General features: G+C 44.2%; 1 protein-coding gene and 1 long non-coding RNA gene across 2 annotated transcripts; one reads left to right on the forward strand and one right to left on the reverse strand.

The window, feature by feature from the left end:
• Positions 1 to 13,799: 13,799 nt before the first annotated feature.
• On the forward strand, positions 13,800 to 14,895 carry LOC147424619 (uncharacterized). Its single transcript, XR_015186436.1, has 2 exons — positions 13,800 to 14,123; positions 14,253 to 14,895. It is a non-coding gene; the product is annotated as an uncharacterized LOC147424619 (long non-coding RNA).
• An 881-nt stretch (positions 14,896 to 15,776) lies between these two features.
• Positions 15,777 to 20,365, reverse strand: LOC147424620 (subtilisin-like protease SBT1.7). The gene is made up of 2 exons (XM_086499479.1): positions 18,767 to 20,365; positions 15,777 to 17,253 (listed from the first exon to the last, which is right to left on the reverse strand). Exons 1-2 carry the CDS (start codon positions 19,931 to 19,933, stop codon positions 16,030 to 16,032), a joined length of 2,391 nt encoding a protein of 796 aa, XP_086355605.1. The 5' UTR covers positions 19,934 to 20,365; the 3' UTR covers positions 15,777 to 16,029.
• Between the last annotated feature and the right edge of the window lie 2,329 nt (positions 20,366 to 22,694).

Raw genomic sequence — 22,694 nt, forward strand, 5'->3', positions numbered from 1 at the left:
TTTAATTTTGTTGCTCATAAGGTGTTTGAACCTTACTTACAGGACTTTATGAGAGTCTTTGTGGATGATTTCTCAGTGTTTGGAAAGAAGGATAAACATCTGCTACATCTGAAGCTCTGTTTTGAAAGATGCAGACAATTCAGGATGGCTCTGAACCCTTATAAAAGTGTAATTGCTGTGAGGAGTGGAATACTTTTAGGACATGTGGTGTCAGAAGCAGGAATGGCCATAGATGTCAAGAAAATAGAAGCCATTCAAGCAGCACCAGTTCCTACCAATGTTAAAGAATTAATGAGGTTTGTTGGACAGACAAAGTGGCACTCCAGATATTTGAGGTATTTGTCTAATGTATGCTTGCCATTAACTCAATTAACAAAGAAGGATGTGGCATTTGTATGGGATGAGCCTCAGCAGAAATCATTTCAGATGTTGAAGAAAATGATATCAGTAGCACCAATTTTGCAGCCACGTGATTGGTCATTGCCTTTTCATGTGTTTGTTGATGCCTCGGATATAGCAATAGGAGCTGTACTGATGCAGGAGAAGGAGAAGGGATGGTTCAGACCTGTGTATTATGCAAGCAGGGTTCTCACAGGTGCAGAAAGAAACTATCCTGTGACAGAAAGAGAAGCTTTAGGGATGGTATATGCATTGAATAAGTTCAGGCATTACTTGTTGGGGAACAAGATAGTTTTTCATGTTGATCATCAGGCCTTGTTGTATTTGATCAAGAAGCCACTTCTTACTGGAAGGCTTGCAAGATGGATGTTGTTGTTGCAGGAGTTTGACTTTCAGATTGAGCATACTCCTGGGAAGGAGCATGTAATTGCAGATTATCTAAGCAGGATTGAAACAGGTGAAGCACCTACTGGGGTAGATGATGCACTTCCTGATGCTCAGCTGTTTGATGTGCAGACTGCTGTGACTGATTCTTGGTATGATCAGTTGCTGATGTTTTTGACTGATGGAACTATACCAAGGGAGTTCAATGCTGATCAGAGAAGAAAATTTGCACTGAAAACCAGACCCTATTTAGTTATTGCAGGGGCACTATATAAGAAAGGAATTGATCAAGTGATAAGAAGATGTGTGCCAGAACTTGAGCAAAGTGCAGTCTTGCAGGAAGCACATTCAGGCACAGCAGGAGGTCATTTCTCTGGAGATATTACAGGGAAGAAGATTTTGCAGGCTGGATTATGGTGGCCCACAGTTTTAAAGGATGCACATGATTATGCCAAAAGATGTGTAATTTGTCAGAAAACAGGTCAACCTGATGCACACAAGGGATAGGATGGGGGATCATCCTATTTTGCCTTTGGAACCGTTTCAAAAGTGGGGTTTGGACTTTGTAGGACCTGTTAAACCAACTTCCAAGAGGGGATGCAGATACATTTTAGTGGCTACAGACTATTGCACTAAGTGGGTAGAAGCAGTAGCATTGAAGGATAATAAAGCTTCAAGTGTGGCCAGATTTCTTTATCATAACATTATGACCAGGTTTGGGTGTCCAGTGGAGCTGGTAAGTGACAGAGGAACACATTTTCTGAATGAAGTAATTTCAGAGCTAACAAGGACACATATGATTATGCACAAGAAGTCTATAGCATATCATCCACAGGCTAATGGTCAGGCTGAGAGCTCCAACAAAACACTGATAAGGATTTTGAAAAAGATTGTGATAGAGAATCAGAAGGATTGGGATGATAAGTTGGATTCTGCCTTATGGTCCTTTAGAACAGCTTTCAAAGTCACTACTGGTATGACACCATTCAAGCTGGTGTATGGGCTGGAAGCTGTGGTGCCTATGGAGTTTGTGGTACCAAGTTTAAGAGTCTCAGCAGAGAAGCAGTCTCCAAAGTTGTCAGTACTACACAGGAACAAATATCTGATGCAGCTGGAGGAGGATAGGTTGGTAAGCTCTTACATTACTGAAGTCATACAAAGAAGAAGACAAGCATGGGTGACCAAGAATGTGAAGTTCAAGATCTTTCAGGTTGGAGATTGGGTAATGTTGTACAACTCTAAGCTGGGACCACATCCTGGTAAATTGTCATTGAGATATCAGGGACCATATCAGATTGTGCAGGATAAAGGACAAGGGACATTCATCATAGTTGATGTGTTTGGTACAAGAGTGGAAAAGGCAGTTAATGGTTTCAGGCTGAAGAAATTTCAAGGAAAGCCACCTCATTTGGACTGGCCAAGTGTAGCCTGTATGACTGTAATACCCCTACAGCCAGGAGATTCAGAATCAGCAAAAGGAAAAGGCAAAATGCTGGCTTGCATGGATTTTAGGAGGTCTTTTCATAGTATCCCATATAATTCACAGGTTGGAGGAAGCAGGCAGTTCCAAAGTGCACATCCGATTCAGCATTGCAGATGTTGGAAGAGTACCTGTGTCGGAACTGACCAAGTCGGAATTTTTAATTAGAAATTATTAGGCCCGATTAATAGCCTCGGGGAGCATGCTGAAAAGAAGTTTCGTAGCACTTCAAGGATACCGGGTGGAGATATGTGTGCATGGTGCAGAGAGTATAATCATACATGCAACAAAAGTTTAGTACGTCCAGTTCACATGCAGCAGCGCAGAGGATTCGGGTTTTCGCTTGAAGAAGCCTTATTCAGTCCTGCCATGCCGAAAGACAAGCAATTGGTGGCCATGCAACCACAGCCTGATGAGGAGCAGCCCGAAGGTTCGGGGCGACGTTTGAGAAGCAAAGCTTTGCCAATGCGGCTTGACGTAAGCAGTGCAGACGAAAACAGTGACTCTGCAGAAGAGGAAACGCCAACGCCGACTCCTGTGTCAGAAGGTAAGGTGATGCAAGCATTAATGGACCCTTTTATGGACTTCAAAGTTGACATAGATTGTCAGGCAGAGCGCAACGCCATATGGTTGCAGCAGGTAGGATTGTATGAGTTTGCGATTCTGCCTTGGGAAGAATGTAGAAACAATGTGTATGCAAAGTCTCAGTTGGAAATACTTAGGAAGACTAAGGGGAGAGTGTCACCGCATGTGATACTCAGTGTGGACTTGGTGTCTGAGGTGTTCAAGCTGCCTTTGTATCCCAATACACCTATTCCAAAGTGTTCAGAGGAAGCACTGAAAAAGGAGTTTGGTCCAAGAGAAGGAGGCAGGCAGTATTACATGTTAAAGAATGTGGCATATGCTAGGAGAGAGCAGCTTAAGTGGTACTTGGAGAGGCTATGCTTTATTGTGAAGTTTGACTATATGTCAAAAGAAAACTTTGCTCCATTGAGCTATGCAGAGCAAGGAGGAGAAGTGAGCTGGGCCCACTGGGTGTATGAAAAGTTGGCAGCAGAGATTCATTCCTCAGACAAAAGGAAGACACGGGCAAATAGTAGGTTATGTGGTTACTTGTCAGCATTGTTCTTTTTTGCACAGAGAGTACAGAGTGGTGAAGCAAGGTGGCCTGTGAAAGCAGAAAAACTGGTGCAGGAGAAGCAGCAGCCAGTTCAGATTGAGCAGCCTATCATGGTGCATTCTGAAAAGTTAGGATTTGTGAAGATTAATGCCAAGCATATGGAGGCTTATGAGGATTTGGTGAAAGCCAAATATACTCCAGGAGAGGCCTTTGAAGAAATCACAGCAAAAATGCAGTTTGCATATTTTGGCACCATGGATGTTGATTCACCAATGCAGGTAAAAGCAGAGGAAACACCAATAAAGCTTGGTAAGGCTTTCACACTATCCAACAAGAGGAAGAAGTCTGAACCAGTCAACAGAGTGTTTTCTAGATTAGATTTCAGTGCTGCGAAAGTCTCTGGAGTATCAGTAGATACTGGGAAATTGGACAGTGATAAAGTAGTTCAGATGCTGTAGCAGGTGCAGGAATTTGTGAGGCAGCAGAATAATATGCTGAAGGTTCAGAGTATGCAAGCTGAAAGGAATGCAGAAAAGTTGATGGAGTTTAAAGGACAGGTGTCACAGGTGAAAGAGTTTGAAGAGCAGATAGCTATGATGAAAGTAAAGTATGAGCAGGATATGGAGGAAACAGTGGGAAAACAGAAGATGGAGTTAGCAAAAGTGAAGAGATCATTGGGGGAGTTTAAGCAATGGACTGAGAAAGTGGAGGCAGCTGTTGCTTTGGAGTTGGAAGACATGGCAAAGAGGAATGCAGAGTTACAGGTCACTGTGGAGATGCAGAGGTTGAGATTGGAACCTTTGCAAGTACTAGAGCAACAGATGTTGGCACAGGAGGAAATTAGCTTGAGTGCAGTATTAATGAAAGAAGGAGAAGTGTCTATCCTCAAGCAGCAGTTAGCTTTGGTTGCACAGGAGATGTGGCAAAAGACCAAGGAGAGAATGAGCTTTGTCATTAAGTATCCATATGAGGTGATAAAGGCAGGGTTAGTGCATGAGGTAGAAGCACAATTGTTGAAGGAAGTGGAGGAATTGCAAAAGGAGAGAGACTGTTTGAAGCAGCAAGTTCAGCAGATGGAAGAGAATCAGAGACAGCAGCTTGCAGAGGCAGAAAAGAAAGAGGAGAATTTTACTAATAGTTTTTTGATGCAGGATGTAGCTGAGGAGAAAGTTGCAGAAGAGCATATTGATACTATGATTGTAGATATAGCACAAGAGGTGGAAATGGGAAAAGTTGGTGCAGCAGAGTCAGATGCAGTAAAGGAAGCAGAGCTGGTGGATCATAAAGTGAATGTTGAGGACTAGAGTAAGGAAGAAGCTGTGCAGCAGAGAGTGGATTCCTGATCAAGGGATCTGTGGATCCGGGTTAGATTTCTGCGAAATCTACCATCGGGACGTGCCATGTGTTGAGAGGCACATGTTAGAAACTGACTCTGAAAAGCTAAGTCGGATTTTGACTTATCGGATATTTACTGAGCTGTATTTTGCCAAGTCGGATGTAACTGTCTTTCACTTGCAGTCTGCTGAATGTCTTGTGACTGGGTAGTTAAGTCGGATTTATCTATATAAGTGGGGAATGTATCTGCGCACGATGTATCTATTCTCTGATATGAATGTGATGATGATGGTGCAGTGCAGTAACTATTCAGTGTATTGTCTCTGCTTACTCTGATATTCTTTGAGTAGTTATGTTTACTGTGTCTGAATTGTTGTTGATGAAGCATGGTGGAGTAGATTGTCATTCTTGTTGTGCATGATGTTCATGTGTTGACCTAACCCACAACAAACGGGAAACCTATTCTTGATAGTAATCCTATTTAGTGCTCTATAGTCGACACACATACAATATGTGTCGTCTTTCTTTTGCACTAATAGCACAGGTGAGCAAAATGGAGATGCGCTAGGCCTAACCATGCCCTTCTCAAATAACTCATGCACTTGCCGCATAATCTCCTCTTGTTGAGCTTGAGAAACTCTATAAGGAGGTTTGTTAGGCGGTGAACTTCCTGGAAGAAGTTCAATTGCATGGTCATCATTACCTCGTTTAGGAGGTAGCTCACAAGGGATGTCGTCAATAAAGACATCTTGAAACCCCTTGAGAAAATTAGATAACTCTAATTCCTTTTGGTTGCTTTTATTTTCTTTTGCTAAAGTATTAGGTTCATTTTGAGAATCTTTAACAAAAATCATGCACACGGAAATAGAGCTCTTTATTGACTTGTTGAAAGCTGGTGTATGTACAATGGGGATAGTGTTACCCATTTCCTTAGCATCTATATACATGTCTTTTTCCTTGAACTTAAAGGAGATTCTCCTTTCAGGGAATTTAACATTGGCAGCCAGGCGATCAAACCAAGGTGCCCCTAGGATTACATCCTTATATTTGAGAGGAGAGATAAAGAAGTCCTCTTTGTCCACATAGCTTTGGACATGAAGCCTCAATTTGCCGATTAAGGGAGTGACTGAAGCTTCTTGCCCCTTGAAAGCACTGTCTGCGGGTAGAAATCTTCCATCTCATAGGCTTGTATGCCTAGCTTGGTGGCCAACTCTATAGATATAAAATTGTGAGTAGAACCAGGGTCAAAGAGAATAAAAGCATCATGTTCTCTTACCTTTCCCCAAGCATGGCATAGAGGAGATCATTTGTGGTGAATTTGGTGAGTCTCCTCCTCTTGATTTCAACCAAGGTAGCTCTAGGAGGATCTTGGCGGTTGTTCTTTTGGGGACAAGCGCGGTACGCATGCCCTTGTTCGCCGCACTTGAAACACCGGTTATCCTTGCGATAACACTCAAGCTCTTCAGGAGAGAGTTTGTTTTTACCTTTGTAAACTCCCTGCTCTTTAGCTTTGTTGGAGTTGCCCTTATGAGACTTTTGGACATTGTCCTTCCCCTTAGGCTCGTTGGAACCCTTGTTTTCCGTGGGCTTATTATTTCTTTTAGCCCCTGTTTGGAAATTGATTAGAGAGGCCAGCACAGTATGGTGTATTACCACCGATATGGTATGTGGCCTTTGGGAGTTGACATACTCCGCCATTTCTTCGGTTAAGCCCACACAAAATTGTTGCTTTTGCTCCCCAAAATCGATCTTTTTGAAGACAATGGCTTTGAGTTGTAGGTCCCAAAACTTGTCTACATATTTGTGGATAGATTCATAGGGAGAGAGCTTTAAGCTTCGCCATTCGGTGAGTACTTTGTCTTTGGCATCGGTGGCCAAAAATTGGTTCATAATGGAAGCTCTTAAAGCTTTCCATGTTCGCGGAGCTTCTCCGTTGGCTCGTAGGCTAGACCACCATTGCCTGGCGGACTTTTGAAAATGCATAGCTACATGGCGTAGCTTAGAGGACTCCGTGAAGCCCTCATCTCCAAACGCCGCATCAAATTGTTGGATAAAGGCCAATACTTTGTCCGTAGGACCAAAGGTCCCATCATAGGTAAGGAAAGAGATGCTCTTCCCTCCCTCTTTGAACTTCTTCAGCTTGGACGACCTCTTCCATGAGGCATAGGATTTCCTATGGCCTCTTCTTTTTGATGGTTCAAAGGTTGCACCATCACTTTCTTCAGAAGGTGAAGAATTTGAAGAAGATGGAGAAGAGGGTGACCTCTTTCTCGTCTTTTTCTTGTCTTGATCTTCGTCGTCTTCACCATCACTATCATAAGACGAAGAGGATGAAGAAGATGGAGAAGAGGGTGTCCTCTTTCTCGCCTTTTTCTTCTCTTGCTTTTTATCATCCCTCTTTGAATTATGGTGTGGAGAAGGGTGTGATAGTCTTCTCCGCTTTGGTGGTGATGGAGAGCGTTTAGCCCGCCGTCTTCGTCGAGCCATCTCCGCCGAGGTGGCGGGAGACTCACTTCTTTCTCGTTCCTTCAGTGGAGGGTCTTGAGTTCTCCTTTGGAAAGGAGATGCATCATCAAGAAGTAAATTCTTGAGCCCTTCGTATGGATTCTCTTCTTCTTCCCAAATCGGAGACAGACCTCTTTTGGAAGTCTCACAAGGAGGCTTCCTAGGTGTTCTCTCGTCATGGTGGTGAGCTTGGAGAATCCCATGAGCATGGAGCTGCCGTTGCACTTCACTTTGGAGAGATGGATTCCCCATGGCTTGTTGAAGCTTAGAAACAAGATAGTTAACAAGCATCGGAGCATCATTAGTAGCTTGCTCATTAGAAAAATCAAAGTTATCAACATTAATTTCACTCTCTTTACTATTGTCAGCCATTCTAACAACTTTTAGGTGTAAACTTTTTAGGTGTACTTTGGCACTTCAAGCCCTAGTTACTACTCCTCTTTATCCCTTTAGAAAAAGCACTCAAGCTACTGTACCCGTGGCTCGAATACCATTAATTGCAAGGAATAGAAGAGAGGGTCGTTCAACACCAAAACAGCACCGGCTCCTGTCAAGCTTCTAATAGCTCAATAGTGGTTAAGCCGTAGGCAAGCCCCGTAGGACTCCACTATTAAGACCATAGCTCTCGACGGTGATGCCCCATTAACTGCACGAAGGCAAGCGCACTGCAAGGCTGAAAAATCCATATTCTACTTACTCATAGGCAATTAATAATACCAACCATTTATAGCTAGCTTGAGGACCTCCCTTCTTGAGCAAGAAAAGAGAAACCTTGTGCTCTGATACCAATGTAACATTTAATGGCCTAAATACTTGTGTGTAGCGGAAAATAGAATGAACATAGTGGGCATTTCATTAGAATAGATTCCTAATGAGAATTACAAGAGTGCTTGGGTGGAGAGAGCAACAAAAAGCATAACACCTAGTTAGATAGCATGAACAATACTTTCAAAAGAGAGAGAAATTAAGCTATTGACAACAGTTGAGGACCGGATTTTCATGGAGCCGGTCCCCCCTCCAAAAGGCTTTGTATTATGGTTTCTCCCATCAAGAGAGACATTTTACAATACAATTCTTTGTGTTCCTTCAAGACTAGCTAGTGCAATGAAGATGAAAGCTTCATGCACTAAGCAAAACACTTATCAAACACAACATCAATTCTCCCCGGTCTCAGACCCAAGACCTCACACACCTTCGAAGATGGTGAGAGCTAGTAGGGTATGAGAGTAGATTGAGAGGAAGTAGGAGTATTCTTACGAGAAAGACGTACATCTCCTCACATAATCACTCATATTAGCATAGCTTAGCTTAGTAATTAGCATGGTAGAGGAGATGAGCATGCATTGAAGCTTGGCTCTTGGTTGGATTTGCATCACAAAGCCAGGAGTTGTTGGTGTAGGCCTCCCTTCTCACAAGCTTGAAGTAGGTGATAAGATTTCCATTAAAGCTTCAGAAGGAGAGAGATTCTTCTTTACTTCACACATCAGATTGTGTGAGTGTGTGTGTGTGTGTGATAATGCCTTGCAAAAATCAGCCCCCTCTCTCTCTTGGTCGACCCCTCTTGCTATTTGCTCATGCTACCCTCTCATTGGACCTCCCTAGGGCTAGCCAATGACAATTAAGCAGCATAAGTGATAGCCTTCTGACATGTGTCCCCCTTTCCCCTTTTGTGAGAGCTTTAGGTAATTTAATAATTCAACTAAACTCTCATTGGACCCCTTTGCCTCCTAGCCAATAGGAATCGGGCAAGTCATTGGGCTGTTGAATGCTCATTGGTCCCCTTGGGAGACTGTCCAATGGTCTTCTAGAGGACTTAATTCTCATTGGTTCTTTTATTTAAGTGTTTTTAAATTAATTAAACTAGATTTACTCTAGCCTAATTCTCATTGGTCCACCTCCAAGGCCATCCAATAGGAATTGGGTACACCTTGTGGGCATCTGGGCTAGGGAGCTGACATGTGTCCCTCATTCCCTTTGTGTAAAGGGAGCTTGTGTGTGTGTGTGTGTGTGTGTGTGTGTGACTTTCTCTCTCATCCCCTACAAGCAAGGCTCGCCCCCTCCTATGTAGGGATTTGTAAAGACTTTTGGGACACACACAAAGCATCCAATTCCCCCCATGGTTGACCTTTGGACACAACCTTTGAATTTTGGAACCTTAGCATTTTGGAAGTCTTAATGGGCTGAACCTTAGGGTCTTTTTAGCCCATTGTTGCACATGGCTCTTTTGCAGATGGCCCCCCCTTTGGATCCCTATTTTCCCTCCTTTGGATCCCTACTGTGGCCGGTCTGCTAGCTTAACCAATATTCTAGCTTTTTCTCCCCTGGCACTTCCCCATATTAAATGATCAGTTTAACATGAGAAAATCATTTAGGAGAATTAGATATTGATTATTATGACATAAGCCAAACTCCTATTCATTAGATGTTCAAATCCAATTCCAGGCATATATGTGATATACACAATATGAGCTATGCATATGTCAAATCTTATCTTATTTAGAGCACATAAACATCATACGCGTATGATGTCTCACAGCATAAAATGAGCATCAAATGCACCTTTGTCAACTTGCATAGCATCCTTAGTCAGGCCCTAATTAGCTTGTGCTTCAATTTTGAAATCATTTGTATAGCTAGAAGCTAATCGATTGCCAGATGTAGTAAAAGACACTAACTTTTGGACTTTGAGTGCACGCAAGATCAATGAAGCCGGCAAATCACCAGTAAAGAAGAAAAGGCTCTCCTTCAATGCAGCGGCGGAGCCATTCACAATTCCCAATGAAACATTGAAGCCGACCAAAGCATGGATGGAAAAAACAACTCTAGAAGCAGAGGGCATAAAGCTATACCAAGGGACATTACGGGATCCATAAGGCAATACAGTGGTATGCCGATGATTCCAAGAAAACTCAATGAATATGCAAGCAGAGAAGGTCAATCACCTGGAAAGGGTGCATCTACATGGATTCTTTACATCTGTGACGGCAGAAGTTGATTTTTAAAGAATCTATGAGTTGACTACCACAATCAAGAAAGATGGAAAAGCAGTCCTTACCACACTTTAAGGGGAAAGTAAAGAAGTAACCATTACACCTCAGCTCATCGCAGATGCTTTGGGATTACACAATGATGGCAGCTCAGTCAGAGAAAGAAGAGATGCAGTGGAGGTGTACTCTCAGAAGAAAACCAACCCAATTTTTGAAGACATGGTGGACCCAAGAGCTAACAAAATCTGCAAATTGTACAACCAATTTTTCCATATTTGCAACAAGCGGCCATAGAAGTACACTACCCCACCTCATGTTATTGCCACCACCTTCACTTGGGCACTGAGAATCAGTGTACCAAAAGAAGTGAACTATGCCCAGTATATACATGAACAAGTAGTGGGCTTGGGAACTGATAAGCCCAAGTACATCGGTGGAGCAAAAATCTTAACCAAAATTGCATATGAAGCTATGGGAGTGAGAGGACAGTGGCCGTCTAGACCCACCAACTTAGAATGAGTGGCTAACGCTTAAAGAAGACGTAGAAGATGAACCACCAGTGGCACCGCCTGTCTCGACAAGGCTCCAAAGAAAGCTAGAGACAGTGCCGTAAGAAAAACATGAAGAGCCACCAAAGAAGAAAGGAAAGACGGTAATGACCAGGGAAGAGAAGCCAAAAGGCGGCCACATCAAAATGATGATCGAGCAATTCAAGAGTGGGCACTAAAGGAGATTTTGAGGAGTATTGGGTACCCGACCCAAAGAAAATGGGCGACAGTTCCTCTCAACCCTTAGAGGATCAATTTGATCACTATATTAAGGCATATGAAGAGTCCGAGAGGGTGATAGAAAAGCAAAATCTAGAGCCTTTCACTGTTGAGGAAGATCAAGGTATTAAGAGAAAGCTGCAAGAGCAGCGTGAAGCACAGGGAGAAGAGGAAAAAGAGTCCAAGGAGGAGGGAGGTAGTACAACACCCCCAGCATCTCCCCCAAAATACACCCAACAACCTCCAAGCCCTAAACCCCCAACATCCCAACAAAAGGACTTCCCAAAGAAGAAATCAGAGACTGAGCCAACGTTGAAGAAAAAGGGAAAGAACAAAAGATTCACCTATGACGATCTCCTCAAAGCTAGATATACGATAGCGGATGCATCTGAGGCTGTGTATGCAACCTCAACTCCACCATGGGTTGCAAAGCAAGAAGAAAAAGCCAAGGAAAACCCACAAGACCAAGGTACTCAAATAAGGGTGCCAGAATTGCATTTATCACCACTTGGAGTACCAGGATTGGTACAAATCCCACCAGTGCCAAGATGGAGGCCTCTGGAAAGACCATGGTGCCCTCCTCTAGTGGGAGTGCTGCTAAGTATGGGCCACCAAGTCCCCCTCGCTGGACCACGGCTAGGCCAGTAGAAAAGAGTGTGGTAGAGGAAAATGAAGAAGATGCAAGAGTTGCCCACCAAATTATGGACAGAATCATAACAAGATCTCTCACTGTTGTTGAGGAAAACAGCATGCTTAGGGCGCAACTGGAAGAATTAAGATAAGAAGTGGAGAGAGCCAGAGGTCAAGATACAGATAATGGTCAAAGTGACTCAGGAATCAATGCCCAACAAGAGCAGATGGAGATTCCAAAAAGCTCCGAGGACCCTATATTGGTGGAGACACCTCCACAAATTCAAGAGGAAGGGAAGGAGCTGACAGCGGAGGACGAGGCCCTTCTCCAAAGTTTGATAGAGAAAGCCATTGAAGAAGGTATCATAGCATCGATAGAATGGGAGCAAAGGATGTTGCACTTTGTGGGGGTGCTAAGGCTAGATACAAATGTAATTAGAGAAGAGTGGATGCACCCTTACCCTTTTCTCAAGTATGAAATGCTCACTATAAAGAAAAGAATTCAAGCAGAGGAGACGACACCACTATTTGAGGGAGACATCAAAAATCAAGCAGTCTCAAAGAGAATAGTAGACTCACACCCAAAGTGGAGAAAAGGTTGGCTCACAAAGTACCCGGCATATCTAGTATGTCTGGTTGAAGCTCCAAAGTCTGCCAGAGATGATGTCTCCTCCTGTCCAGTATCGAGGATGAGAACCTAGAAGGACCACTCAAGGCTATTGGAGAAGCATCCAACCTGGCTAAATTACCCTAAGCTTCCAACACCCAAAGGAGAGAGAATAAGTGGGAGTTACATGGTGAAAACCCTAAGGGCGCCATTAAGCTCTTCACTGGCTCTCCTGATTTGATGTGCGTGATGATCAGGAAGATTTGCAAAACACTGCCTGCATTGAGGTGTTCGCACTGCACAAATCTACGGACTCAAGTCTACTATAAACGGGCGACACTCTCCTCAAGTTGGTTTATGACCTCTCCACTCAACACTCGCCACAAGTGCTACACCACTTCTACCAACGGTTGATGTTTTTACCTAGATTCCACATGCAAGCCTATGAAGGGCCTTTCTATACAGGTTTTTTCACATATGACAGTAAGATTTTTGGACCAACGGTGAGCATCACCAACATCAAATACGAATCATACTTGAAGGTGATTAAGCCACCAAGGTTCTATTGAGTAAAGGAACAAACTAAAGACCAGATAAATACATGGACAAGTCGTGTCAAGGACGACATGGACGCGAAGGGGGGAGTGTGACTGATGGAACACTGAGAAGGATCGCCCATTTTTTTGTAATATTTAATTCTAATAGATCAGAGAGATTATTTTTTATGGGAATGTGCCTCTCAAGAGGAATGTATATAAGCCAAAGTTTTGTAACCCTAAAGAGACTTTGGAATTAATCAATCTTTGAGTTTATTGTGTGACATGTCTGTGTGACTGAGAGAGAGAGAGAGAGGTCTTATCTTTGCGCTACGCGCGCTACGAAGCAGCCACTGCAAAGTCGACACCGCCAGCGAGTTAGTGACGGTGAGGGCTACGACCAGCGCCAAGCTTGCAAAGTTTTGGTTCTGTCGCGAGGCGAGCTCCCACGAGCTTCTAAGTCAGTATCTTGTAAATTGTGTGTCTGTTTTGAAAGTTCTTTATACCATTAGGTTCACAGCGAGTAGAGATACACAGTGGGATCATACAAGTTGAGAATCGGTGAATTGTAATTCACTGCCTGTCTTCGTACATGTCTGATGCACCAATTGGTTACGGGCAAGATATAGGGTCAGAGTCCATAGGGTAGTGATCTCTTGGTAAGTAGAGTAATCCGTGTGAGTTTCAAAGCGATTCGAGAACTTTTAGTCTTGATTTTGGTAGCGTGTGTCGTAGGTTGTATTGCACTCACAAGCACATAGGATGTCTAGATTTGACTTCCTCGAGTAGTGAGTGTCTTAGAGGGTCAAGTAGGTACTTGACAACCATTTATTTGCTTCCACGAGCTTGCGGGTCGAGCCATGTCCTTGGCCCACATTTTCTTATGTTGGTTTAGTTCTCGCTATGCTAGTATATGCTCGCGGGACTCAACAAAGAGCGACGCTATAGGCAGGAGAGATGGCAGGCAATGCATGTACTGTGTATGGTGTTAGAAATCCCGGATGTGGAACAAGAATGTGTGTGTGTGTGTGTGTGTGTGTGTGTGTGTGAGAGAGAGAGAGAGAGAGAGAGAGAGAGAGAGGCTGCCTTCTTAGAGATTGCACCATGCCCATCCCTACCCCTCACCCGGCCCTTGCTCCTTGTGCATATAACCCAAAACCTCGGTTCTCTCTTTTGCACTAGCTAGCTCCGAGGAGATCCTTATCATATAGCCCTTGTGTCGAGCTTCACCTCGCTTTTCTATCTTGCATCCCTGTCTCTTAGAGGGAACTCCTCTTAGATCGATTTCAGAGATGGCCACTCTCTGCACCTCCAGTGCCACCATCAACCCTTTCTCCAAACTGCAAACGCCTTCGTCAATTATTCCCTCAAAGGTAACAAATCTAAACGCGGATGAATCCAATGGTGCACATGAGGTAGATGCATACTGAAGAGCAACATGCATACAATGGTTTTGTTGGGCCAGTGAGATGGCATACTTCAATTGGTTGTACATTGAGCAGCAGGTGCAAATTGTGTAGCCGACCGGACGGATGGGATGGGGTTCAAGCTAGCTGAGCAGGGGTACTTGTGAAAGGAGGTTGAATCGACATGGAGCTGTGAAGAGCATTTGAGGCAATGGATTGATGGCAGGAGGATTAAGGAGGCAGTTAGTGGTAGCAAAGAGCACAGGAGAAGAGGGCAGAGCGGGCAATGTTGGAACGGGCACGATAATACATTTGCGGTGTTGGGTACCAATACCTTCGACTGAGCTCTGAGGTTGAGGCAACTGACTCAGAAGTTCTCATAACCAACGTGAAGTTTTTATCTATGACTCTACTCGAGAGCCGACCGAGGCTTCTACAAGCAGAAAGCTCTCTCTCTCCCTCCATTTTCACCAAGTTGTGCAAGCTATACGAGCTCATCCAAGGCAAGATGGATTTTTAGCATCCATGTAATATACTTTTGGGTAAACAAACTCTAATCCTCCTTGCTTTGCCCAAGACATCCGAGTATCCTTTGTGGTAGACCAACTTATCATATGTTTTTGTCAGTTTTAGCTTTGGAATGTAGATACAATGGTTCACTTGCTCTACAATTGCATCGTTTTCTTTGTATTCACGGGATGCTCAACAACCACATAAAGGAGGAATCCGAATTCAAGTGTGTGTAATAGTTTGCCTCAAGTGTTTGTACACAACCCTAATGTATATTGTGTTAGTCTTCTAGTATTTGAATAAAGCAACAGACATAGTTTGTTTGAGTAATGAACACATGTTGGATTAGCTGGGTAATGGCTCTACACCCATTTCTTAAGTGAGAATCTATGTAGATTCCTCTACCCCCTTCTGGCTTCATCTGTTATGAGAAGCAAAACAACCAATTGCGAGCAGGATTCAAACTCGACATACTAACCAGCCTCACTTGGAAGCACCTCACCAACTTAAAAAAAGGGGGCATTTCCTAGCATGATCTCCCCACCACAACCTTTGAATCGTCGTCCCGCTCCCCATCTCCAAACGAGTGTGGGCAACCTCTCCCTAAATTGTGCAGTCATTCCCGATATTCGAAAACATGCAAGCACTGCATCTTCCACTACCATCATCTTTTTTTGCTTTCAGCTCCCTCATCATCTTTAAAAGATGCCCCCCCAACAAAAAAAAAAAAAACAATTTCCATGAATTGTGAAGATTTTGGTAGGCACCCCTCAAAGGTGGACGAAGGGGGAAGAAGAAGAGAAGTTTTAACATCGTAGAAATAGTCCTGATAGACCTCATGTAACATCATGAGAGAGAGAAGGGGGGAGTGTTGATTAGATTAATTGTCTTTGAGGTGCTTAGAATGCCACCTTGGCATAGAAAGATCTAATTTCTTTAGTTCAAGAGCTGGCATCTATGACTGAAGGAGCAAGAGCTGTAATGATAGTAACGTACCTTATCTAATGAAGACCGTATATTGGCTCTATGTATGCTCTACAACGCACCACTTTCTAGCTCTACATAGTTCAGTGTCCAGTGTATCATCACCAACACGATGACTCTCATAGCTACAATGAGATGACGAAGAATTATCATTCTATCTTTTGGCCACGAAGCGGCCAAAGAAAAGCAGGACAGACCGGCTGAGTATCCAGATAGGCTAGGCTAATAGCATCCCAGATTCCCACTTCCAAGAGAAGCAACTGGTTTGTATGTTTTGACAATAGTACAAAGCTTGTCATGTCAAATGTACATTGTGTGTGTAGGATTGTGTGTGTGTGTGTGTGTGTGTGGGATTGTGTGTGTGAGAGAGAGCGAGGGGTTAAAAGAGGTCCGTCTTCCACGTGAAAACGATGGGGCTGTGAACAATGTGCGTGTCGTCCGTCCACAGCAGGCTTCCGAAGGTGGAGTCACTGTCTCCGGGCACCAAGCTTTTGGCTCCGGCCTCGCAGGTGACAGTAAAGGTTTTCTTCTCATCCAGCCTGCCGAAGGACAGAGTGGGGGGCTCCACCTTCATGGCTACCCCGGGAGGTGGAATTGCAGCCAGCGTGTATACAGAATTAGGCAATCCCACGTTGGTCACCGTCCTTGTGATGCTGCCCACATATGTCGTTGAATTCTCGTCTTGCTTGTACACAAAAGATATGGAAGGATAGTTGAGATTCTCTGGCCTCATCGACATCGCCGACCCCCCCTCCGAACACTTGTATTGCCCCTTTGTAAACGTACTCAACCAGCTGGTCGAATAGTTTAGGCCACACAGAAAATCCACATAATCTTGCACATCCAGATCATACACGAGCCCTGGATTGAGCGCCCGGACTGGATTGACATGCCCTGCTCCAAAGGAGAACGGTGTAGAAATGTTGGAGTCAGAACCATCCATCAAATAGTTGCCAGAATTGTCGATGTTGAAGGCTGTGGTCATGAGAGCAGACTTGATTGCTGCAGGGCTCCAATCTGGATGTGCTCCCTTCAGCAACGCCGCAAGCCCACTTACATGTGGGCACGACATGGACGTGCCTGACATGATATTGAAGTCAACAACACGGTCATCATTTGGAAGCTCTGTGGGGCCCACTCTGCTTGTCCATGCCGCTAATATGTTCACACCAGGGGCAGTTACATCAGGCTTGAGTATCTCTGGATTTGCTGGATTGGGGCCCCGAGATGAAAATGCAGCCATCACAGGTGCTGGTCTCACCCCGACCACAGTTCCCGTGAAAATGATATTTGCAGTGGCATTGTCAGTCTGAGTGATGTAATCCTTTATGGCAACACCAGCCCCATAGCCAACAAGAGCAGCTGGCAACACATGGCTGTCTGCAATTAACTCTTCACCATTTGCAAGTGCATTTGCTAGGATCATGCCCACACCACCTGCATCCCTCACCACCATCCCTTTGGCTGCACGGGCACTGATGCCACGATCACATAGCACAATCTTGCCTTTTACATCTGCTGGATCCAATGACCCTGCCATACACAAGTTGGCACTCCCATTGCTACCTGGCAAGCCAGCATTGCCTGCATAAACCAACGGTATCTGCAAAGGACAGTGGATGTCACTCCTAGTCATGTGAAAAGTATTCTTTAGCAATAAAAGGCGTATGCGGTAGAGTTAAATTTTAAGACAGGTGAAAAACTTTGCATAACAATGACGGTTAGAAGCCCTTCTTATGGTTACCACATTTAAGATTTTGTAAACACACATAGAAAAATGCAGATGAAGAGTTTGCAGGTAAACACAACTTGAATTCAGTTACAGGATTGTGACTGCATAGTTGTTGAGAATGACCTTTCTACATCCACTGACCATCAGTTAGACCTCAGATGCCATTTTGAGCGCTTAGCCAAGCACTGCTCAAACATGAATTGCATGTTAGAAAAGCACTGAGGGCTGCCCTGCAGGAATTGGCCCTCAATGAGGCTTTACAACCGTTTGGACCTGCCACACGGAATTCTAATATATCGAATCTCGATGTTTGCACTTGTTTGGAAGTGTGCCGGTCACAAGCCCCTTATATGTCCCTTGGTCTTGAGCCAAGGTCAAAATGAGAATTGATGGCATGAACATCACATGCTTAGCTCAAGCGGACACCGCATTCACAAGACATGTAATCGTCGAGTGTCTTTCCTAGGAAAATAATGTGGATAGGTGGGTCAGGATACCCAAAATTGGCCGTTCCATGGTAGCATGCATGATTGAGAGGAGTCTACCCTAATTTGACACACCAGGCCTTATTCTTTACATGGATTGTGACACACCATCACTGTTGCAAAGGTGACGATCATGTGCTTTGGATCATCGTTGTCCAAACAATTTGAATTGAAGAAAAACAGTCTCCACCTTTAGTTAATTGTTATATATCAAAGTAACATTTCTATGTTCCAGGCGTCTTTGTTAATTATTGGATAGGGTATGTGGACCCACCTTCTAAATCTTGGCAGCAGCTACTTACAAAGAAATAGGACAAAGCTCGTGTGAGGACGTGTAGCCTCTCCAAAATTTCAAACAGCTTCTTTTCCAAAAGAGCTTTTTCCTTTCTCCCATCTTTGAAAATCACCTTTGCCCCTTTACTTCACCTAAGTCGTCATATCATATCGGTCTCATGGGTACAGATGAGACCTGGCCCCAAATGTTTAATCTACAGATGTTTACAATCATCAACAGCTTGAGAGTGGGCGCACGCGCACACACACACACATACATACATACATATATGTATGTATACACACACACACACACACACACACACAGAGATACATATACATATACATATACATATACATATACATGTACATGTATATGTATATGTATATATATATGTATGTGTGTGTATGTGTATGTATGTATGTATGTATGTATGTATATGCTCATCTATGACAAAACTTGAACTCAGCCACCCTTTCATTCTTGTCTATACCACCAGGCTCATATTCCCTCACTGGGCTAGTATCAACAGGCCCCTGGACGTATTGGCCAACTCTGTTGACAGAGCTTGATGGCCTTTAATTTCCCAAAGAAAGTGAAGGAAAACAACACGAGAGCAAATTACCTGTCGACGGCCAAGGGCATTACCATCATATAGCGAGACACCACGATAATGAGCATGGTTGGGGAGCCTAATTAAGGCAGGGAAGTCACGATCGAGGGTGCTGGCAGCAACTGTGAGCACCCAAGGAGAGACATTAGTGATGGACAATGGAGAAGGTCCACCATTCCCAGCTGAAGTTGATACCAATATTCCCTTCTCCATTGCACCAAAGCTGCCAATGGCAATGGGGTCAAGAAAAAAGGGAAGCACGCCACCACCAATTGATAATGAAATAATGTCCACACCATCAATCACTGCTTGCTCAAAAGCAGCTAACAAATCTGAATTAAAGCATCCTCCTTTCCAGCATACTTTGTAAACGGCAATTCGTGCATGCGATGCCATCCCTTTGGCCGTACCTGCAGCTGACCCCAGCAAGCTCGCATGCCGCACATAGTTCCCTGCTGCCGTGGACGCTGTGTGTGTCCCATGCCCCTCACTATCCCTTGCGGACCTGTACTCTGTGGTCTCATTGATAGGCCCCATTGCTGCCTCGTAGCCTTTGAAGAAAGAACGAGCCCCAATGAGCTTTTTGTTGCAGAGGCTAGCCTTGAAATCGGTCCCTTCCTCACACTCACCCTTCCATCGCTCTGGGATGGGGGAAAGCCCTGTGTCCCAGAAGCTCTTCTTCTCGGGCCATATGCCTGAGTCCATGATCCCAATAATAACATCTGCCCCATAGTTGGATGAAGGCCACAGTCCAGAAGAGGCATTCAACCCTAGGAAGTGCGGTGTCCTAGTTGTGTGCAACTCCACCAATGCATCATCTGGTATGACTAAGAGGACCCCGTTTACACTCTTTAGAGCTTCTGCTTGAGCTTCTGTAAGCTTGGCAGCAAAGCCATGCATAACTGTCCCATAAGAGTAAATGGGTCCTTCTTGCTCTCTGTTGAATTCTTGCGGCTCGTAGCCTTTCACAGATGCAAGAGTGGAGCTGTACCATTGTTCCTCTTCAGTAAAAATTGGTGGCATATGTGCTTTAGAGACATGCACTATGTAAATGCTTGCCTCTGCCGGAGCAGCCTGGGCCGCAGTACTGACGTTTGAGCACGAAATCACAAGTAGCAGCGCAAAAAACACATGCAAGCTGGTTTGTACACCACTCCAATCTAATAATTTGGAGGCCATGAGTGGCCAAACTGCGTGCTAAGAGATGTTAAGAGCGAGAGACTACTTGGAGGGCGTCATGAGTAGAGAGAGTCCAGCAGGCTAGTGGCCCTGGCCCCTGGGGAAGGAAGGAAGGCGCTGGATCAGCTGCAGCTTGATCAGAAGAAGCACTAGCACTACAGCTCAGCCTGCCGCGCCTGTCTTTGTCGTTTGGGAGTGCAATGTAATTAAAGGCTGACTGCTGTACAAATTGTGCCTCTGAGTGAGTGAGTGAGAGTGTGTGCTTTTTTGGCGTGTGCGAGGGATTCGGGAAGATGTTGAGCCGGGGGCATGAGTTTCAGCGGAGCCTAGGAGATGGTAGAACTTAGAAGGGAATGGAAAAATCGAAGCGAGACGAAAACCAGGCTTTGGTGAAGACAATGTCCTTGCGCGCTCTCTCTCTCTCTCTCTCTCTCTCTCTCGGTGTGAAGTTACTTAACCTACAAGTGAAAAGCAGTCACCAGTGTTAGAGTGGGCTCAGTCTCAGTAGTGGTGTTGCTGTAAATCGACTCCAAGCGCACTTTCTGCTTTGTTTGAGGGAGGGAGGGTACTCTTTGTGCAAAGTGACTTTGAACTGTAGCAGCGTTCTGCACGTAATGTATCTTTTGCGTTTCAGTTAGCCTAGGCAGCTAGCCACATGTTGTTCAACGTATGTACGTGAGAGAGGGTCTCTCTCTCTCTCTCTATATATATGTATGGGTAATGTGTAAAGTTGTCAGCCAAATGGATGGGTCGCTGCCCAGTGCCAACGCAAGGTTTCACTTGCGGGATAGGACCTGCAGAGAGAGAGAGAGAGACTCACACCCACCCACCCACTCACTCTCTCTCTCTCCTCTTCTCCGGACACACACGTACAGGGCCCCGGCCAAGGCACACATTCTCAATGGCGAACACACAGAGAGAAGAAGCACATGAAGGCTCGAGTAAAAAACGGTTTGAGGCCCATAATTGCTTTATGGCAAAGAACAAGCACACTTCAAAAACAAAGGGAGCACTATTTCCAATATGACGGGTCATGAATGAACTTCACCGAGAGAAAGAGAGAGAGAGAAAGAGCGCGCGCGCGCACAAGAAATTGGAATTTGGAATGGTGGTGCCCTGGCCACTTGAGCTTTTCCTTTTTGCTTTGCGCAGGTGCCGTTGTGGCTTGTGGGGAAAACCTTCAATCATTCCAGTATTCCAAACCAATCCAATCAAGCAAGTCTCTAGTACCTAAGGGCATGCTCATTGCTCACATGAGGAACTCCTTCAACTCCTATCTCTATACTCTAGTTACTAGTATGTAATATGGGGTAGCTAACTATCTCACATGGGTGCGATCTAAACCGTTTGTATTTTTTGTAAATTCGAGAAAATAAATAAACTCGAGTGTGCAACATATATAAACTCGGGGTGCCTCAAGTCCCCCAAATTCGAATCAAAAACGTCACCTTTGGAAGCCTATCACTTTAACCACTTCAATTGCGCGTGCTTGTTGAAAGCATTGGGAGATGTGTTTCTTCTATGTTCAGGCCAGTTTAGTAAACTTGATCAAGCAAATTGGTTAAATTCGGGCGACGTGGCAAGATCAACGGCCCATGATGTCCGTGCTTCTCGAAATAGGCATGGACCATTATTCTCCTCCTTCCCATGCCCGTGTGAGATAGTGTTGAGGATGGGGTAGGGAAGCAGCAAGCTAACTCAGATACCATTTTTCGGAGCTTCATTGTAAAAACATTTATTATTTTGATTAATCGGAAATATCGTAACTCCTACTTTCCAAATAAACTTTGTAATTGATGAGCTGAGGCTACAAGCTTCCAAATTCTATCAACTTGTTTTTACTTAGAGCTCCCAGATTATTAGTTTTGATCACCAAAAACCTTGGCTAAGGTATAAAAACCAATTTTTGTAAGTTTTTTATAAGTTTTGAATAATAAATACAAAGCATGAGCTAACGACGCTCACTTCTCTCCTTCTCGCGCTTCCTACTCCCTCCCCGGTTGTCACATTGTAGTCGCGTCTGTTGTGTTCAACCACAGGTAAAAGCTCTACGTATTGACGTAAGCATTTCACGGTATTTCTAACTTTTGGCATCGCCGAGACTCGCGGCCTAATCTCATCATAAGTAAGAATTTACACTTCAAAATCAAAAATTAAGTATAGGTGGATATTGAGGCATCATTGCTAAGCATTTAAATGCATTCTATGTCGAAAACGACTACGTCAAAAACTTAATATTGACAACCTCTCATAGCCTCTATGCAGTAGTCGAGTTAGCTCGGCCCAAGACAATTTATTCGTGGTTCTCGCTATGATAGGAGTGAGGTTAGACACTCGTCCCACATTTGGCGCCGCTGTCGGGGATCGAAAAGACCTAAACTAAGAACAAACACGAGCATCTTGTGAAGTTATCCTTAACTTCCTCTAGGTTCACCTAGAGTCAAAACGTTCTTTTAAACCTGCATAGCTTAAGATTGTCGTCTTTTACTGTGTGGAGGTAGCTTGGAAGTAAGGCATACTTGCTAAGTTTCTTTAGGATTGTAGGATTTGGAGAATGATTGATGGACGAGACAAGTCTTAAGATCAATCTTCAAAGAAACCATAAAAAACAAGAAAACGAGTGTTTGTGAACACTTTCCACAACCCCATTGCAGTAGAACCTAGGAGTAGGGTAAGTAGAATCCGAGCTGGATTTCAGAACATTGCTCTCTCCGAAAGAATCAATTATGAGTTGTTATGTGAAGTTGCAGAATTTCAGGTT

This window comes from Adiantum capillus-veneris, chromosome 25, assembly GCF_014529385.1.
Source record: "Adiantum capillus-veneris isolate H3 chromosome 25, ASM1452938v2, whole genome shotgun sequence".
Classification (NCBI taxonomy): domain Eukaryota; kingdom Viridiplantae; phylum Streptophyta; class Polypodiopsida; order Polypodiales; family Pteridaceae; genus Adiantum; species Adiantum capillus-veneris.